This window comes from Phalangium opilio, unplaced genomic scaffold, assembly GCF_054372755.1.
Source record: "Phalangium opilio isolate 3A_F unplaced genomic scaffold, DU_Popi_V2 ptg000209l_1, whole genome shotgun sequence".
NCBI lineage: Eukaryota > Metazoa > Arthropoda > Arachnida > Opiliones > Phalangiidae > Phalangium > Phalangium opilio.
In genome coordinates, this window is record NW_028324217.1 from 17,277,513 (window position 1) to 17,281,821 (window position 4,309).

Below are 4,309 nucleotides of genomic sequence, written 5' to 3' on the forward strand. Positions count from 1 at the left end.
TGGAGATTGTGTTTTCAAAATTGAAAAGGTGACCTTAATTCATATCGAATTCGAGAGGGGCACGCTCGATTTTTTTGTTATTTTCGGCCAATCATCGATGGACTTTCTTGGGTATCTGTGAAAGCATGGCGCCAGTCTCGGGCCTGCCTCTCCCTCTTAATTCTTAAGAACTTGATAGAAGCATCTGTTTCAACAGTATATATTTTTCTTTTCGTAATAATTATTGGGTCAAAGTTTAATTAGGTGTTTTTATGAACAATATATTTTTCTCGAATTTTATACTTAAGAAAATGCGAGGCCTATTTTTAACTAGAATTTTAAGGTAAGGTACTTTTAATTTTACTAGAAATATTAGAGTAATTCTAGTTAAATGTTTGCTTTTCAAGGCCGCTTTGTGTACATATTTAAAAGTGGATTTACAATTTTGTTATATTACACTATGTTCATTAAAGGGTTAGTGTCAAAATAGTTATATTACACTGTAAATATTTATGTTCAAAAAGGGGTAGTGCCAAAATAGTTATATTACACTGTAAATATTTATGTAGTGTCAAAATAGTTATTGTACACAAAATATTTTTTTCTTGTTCCATAAAGGGGCAGTGTCAAAATATTTATACAATAAATTTTTTGTTTAAAAATGGGGCAATATTTTGAATTTACGTTTGATAACAGGTTTTACACTTAATCTAATTGAAAATATTGTTAGTACAAAATTCATGAGCCGGGAAAATTTTACCTAAACTACAGTTGTAACAATTTTATCTATAGTACTATTTTTTGCCTACATGAATGTGCCAGAAATAACCCAAAATTAACCATAAGTGACATTTCGCAACAAAAAGTATGTCATTAAAGGAGAAGGGTCTGTTTCTGAGTGCAACATCATTTCCACCAAAGCAATGTTTTTTGTCAAACACTGTCGTAGAAGCGACCATTTTTAAGGCGCCAAGGAGAATACGGTTTAGAGTTTCCTGGAACTTTCGAATTCTGTTTCCATGTAAATCCCGTTGGGAGAAACCTTCCCAAAGGGTAGCATTTAGCATTGGGTATATTTGAAATGTTATACTCATTGTTATTATGTTACTTATGATCTACGTAAATTCTCCTAACTCATGATCGTTGGATCAAACGCAACACAGAAGGAAAGGTAGCAACACCTAGTCTAGGCAATAAAAAATAGAAAATGCTGTGGACAACCCGACCTCTAGCCAAAACAAAAATGTATCAATATATATTTTTAACAAGACGACCCAAGGGCTCGTAGTAGTAGCCACATCGTACCAGTGAATAGCCCTCTATACCCTACCCTAATGAGTGGATAACCCCTCTATACCTTACCCTAATGAGTGAATAGCGCTTTCTTTTACAATGCTTAAATGATTTACCGTGCATAAAATCAGAGTTAATAGCCCCTCGATGCCCTACTTCAAACAGTAATAAAATTATAACCGTATAAATTTACTTATGCTGTAATTCTACTATTCTGGTGAATCGAAGAACAGATAGTTTTAGTGATAATCCCCTCGATGAGTTTACAACATAGACTTATGCCGATGCACACTTATCGCATCTTATAAATTTCTAACATGGACTTATGCCCAGAACCTTTTGAAAGAGAAAGTTTAGTTATAGCAGAAGGGAATAAGAGAGAAGGGACACTTTATATTTCCATAATGCTTTACACTCGTAACAACAGTCTTACTAACCTCAAATCAACTACCCTTCACTGATTGGCTATCTAACTTCTGTCTTAGCTGTGACGTCACATAAGAAGGTGACGTCACGGTTGACGTATAAAAAGTAGTTTTGTTTACAACTTTACATTGAAGGAGATAAAAATGGCCGAATTTCATGTTGATAAACGAAATCAAGCTGTGCAATTAATTTAGATACATGGGAATTGAGAACATACCAAAATCAGATAATTTAAAGGTAATAAATAGATGAAAACTAATTATTCTGAATTAATATTAAAAAATAGAAATTAGTTTCAATAAAGTACATGCTTGAGGTTATAATTACACAAGAACGAAACATCGACAGCCCTAAGCCCTTGGAGAATGAAAATCTAGCAGACAAATAGGCCGCCTGATACCACGGAGAACTTAAAGAACTATATTTGCAGTAAATTGGTTAAAAGCTGTGTACTTGCGCAAAGTTTTCGCGGTTTTCTTGAGGTTGGTCGGACTCTCGTTACCAAAGCAGGCTCTAATGTCTCCCTTCTCTCTTATTCCCTTCTGGTTATAGTGATTACCAATTTTAGTGATTATCCCCTCGATGAATTACCTTTAGCAATGCTAAAATAAACCCACAATTGAATTAACCGCCAAAACGTTCCAGTCAAACATAACATAGATGGCGATAGCTACCGACCGAGAACGAAACATATGAGGAGCGCGGTAGGAAACGGGAAAAAACGGCATTCGGGTTTACACGGGAATCATGTAAAGAACGATTAATAAATGTTACTCTTTTTATCTTTTTTATAACCGCAATATCTTAAATAATAGCATCAACTTCTGATAATAGTCATTAATCACACGCCTGAATCAACGATTAAACACGATTAACATCTCAAAAGTGGGAATCACCAGGATTATAAGCCACTTCGAGGTAAAATTTGGCGCATGCGCGGATTGAGTGCTGGGTCCAAAACAACGAAAATGGAGTTAGAAACGCATAGAAACACCCTAGTCAAGCTAAATATTAAGAAATTAAAGGTGTTATGCAGCAATTTATCTATCAATTGTAAGAGTAAGTGGCGAAAACATGATTATATTGAGGCAATAGAAAAAACCCTTTCCCAAAAAAGTCAAAATCAGAACGTTGAGCAGGCATGTAGTTTAAGCCTTGGCGATAATTTGGTCGGTGAGGACCGTGAGGTTCAGGTCTCAATCTTAAACAATTTCCAAGCACCTTTGTGTTCGTCAACGCCCATTGTTGATCGCAGTAAGAAAAGGAAGGGCCACCTATTGTTGAATAGTGGGTGTAATAAATATTTCAGAGGTAAGCTCATCGTGTCTAGACTCCACATACTTGGATACGTGTTACTTCATAAATGATTTTGTTTCAGATTTATGCGGTAAAGATGGTCCTGAGCCAGATGAAATTCAAGATTGGACATTAAATCCTGATCCCACAGCTTTACCAAAAATAACATCAGTTGACGTTTATAATTATCTGGTTCAACAGAAGTCAAACATTGATAATGCTAGCAAAAGACATTATAAGGGTTTCAATCGAGCTGTAGCACATCATGTTGCTAATGATGTTATAAATGGAATCGAAACTAGTCTAGTAAGGAAACAGTATATTATTTTAAGAGTTTTAAATTAACTATTATTGTCAAAGGTCTGTGATCAACTTCTCTATGTGAAGTCTCGCTGTTATCCCTCAATGAGATCGGAAAGTTATCGTGTATTTGTAGTACTAGACCAAATAGACTGTACCATATGCGGTGGCGGATGCGAATGCGCAGTTGGGTACTTTAAAACAGATAAATTATAATATTTTATGTAATGAAATTGTAATGAACCAACTTCATTTAGCAAATCTGGCGGGTGCTCTCATGTTGGTGCTTTACTGCTGTTTTTGGAAAGGTACGGTGAAATGACACCTGGAGATATCGAGATAGCATGTACTTCTACTATCTGCGGCTGGAAAGCTCCAAGAATAAGAAATATAGATCCAAAACCATTGAAGGAAATTTCTTTAAATCGGCCAAAACTATATTCCAAGAACTTAAACGAATCAACAGAAATCGATAAATGGGAATCCTTTGATCCAAGACACCCTGCTGACCGAGCAAAAGACCCTGAGAGGATTAAACGTCATGTTAGAGCTCTTGTGGAAATTTGGAAAGGGGGAATAACGCACACACGGAATAACGTATAATCGGAATAACGCATAAAAACCGGAATAAGGCATAATGGGAATAAGGCATAAACGGAATAGCGCATAAACGGATTAACGCATAAACGGAATAACGTATAACCGGATTAACGCATAAACGGAATAACGTATAACAGGATTAACGCATAAACGGAATAACGCATAAACGGAATAACGCATAAACGGAATAACGCATAGGCGGAACAACGTATAACCGGATTAACGCGTAAGCGGAATAACGTATAACCGGATTAACGCATAACCAGATTTACGCACAAACGGAATAGCGCATAAACGGAATAGCGCATAAACGGATTAACGCATAAACGGAATAACGCATAAACGGAATAGCGCATAAACGGAATAGCGCATAATCGGAATAACGTATAACCGGATTAACGCATAAACGGAATAA

General features: G+C 35.9%; 1 protein-coding gene across 1 annotated transcript; it reads left to right on the forward strand.

Annotated features, from left to right (window-relative positions):
* The first annotated feature begins 2,983 nt into the window (after nt 1-2,983).
* Nucleotides 2,984-4,007, forward strand: LOC149620938 (uncharacterized). Its single transcript, XM_089854827.1, has 4 exons — nt 2,984-3,009; nt 3,077-3,300; nt 3,355-3,485; nt 3,552-4,007. Exons 3-4 carry the CDS (start codon nt 3,400-3,402, stop codon nt 3,895-3,897), a joined length of 432 nt encoding a protein of 143 aa, XP_089710953.1. The 5' UTR covers nt 2,984-3,009; nt 3,077-3,300; nt 3,355-3,399; the 3' UTR covers nt 3,898-4,007.
* Nucleotides 4,008-4,309: the final 302 nt, after the last annotated feature.

Coding starts and splice junctions, on each gene's coding strand:
- LOC149620938 (XM_089854827.1), top strand. CDS start 3,400: ATGAGATCGGAAAGTTATCGTGTATTTGTAGTACTAGACCAAATAGAC. Junction 3,486..3,551: donor GGATGCGAATGCGCAGTTGG/GTACTTTAAAAC, acceptor AACTTCATTTAG/CAAATCTGGCGGGTGCTCTC.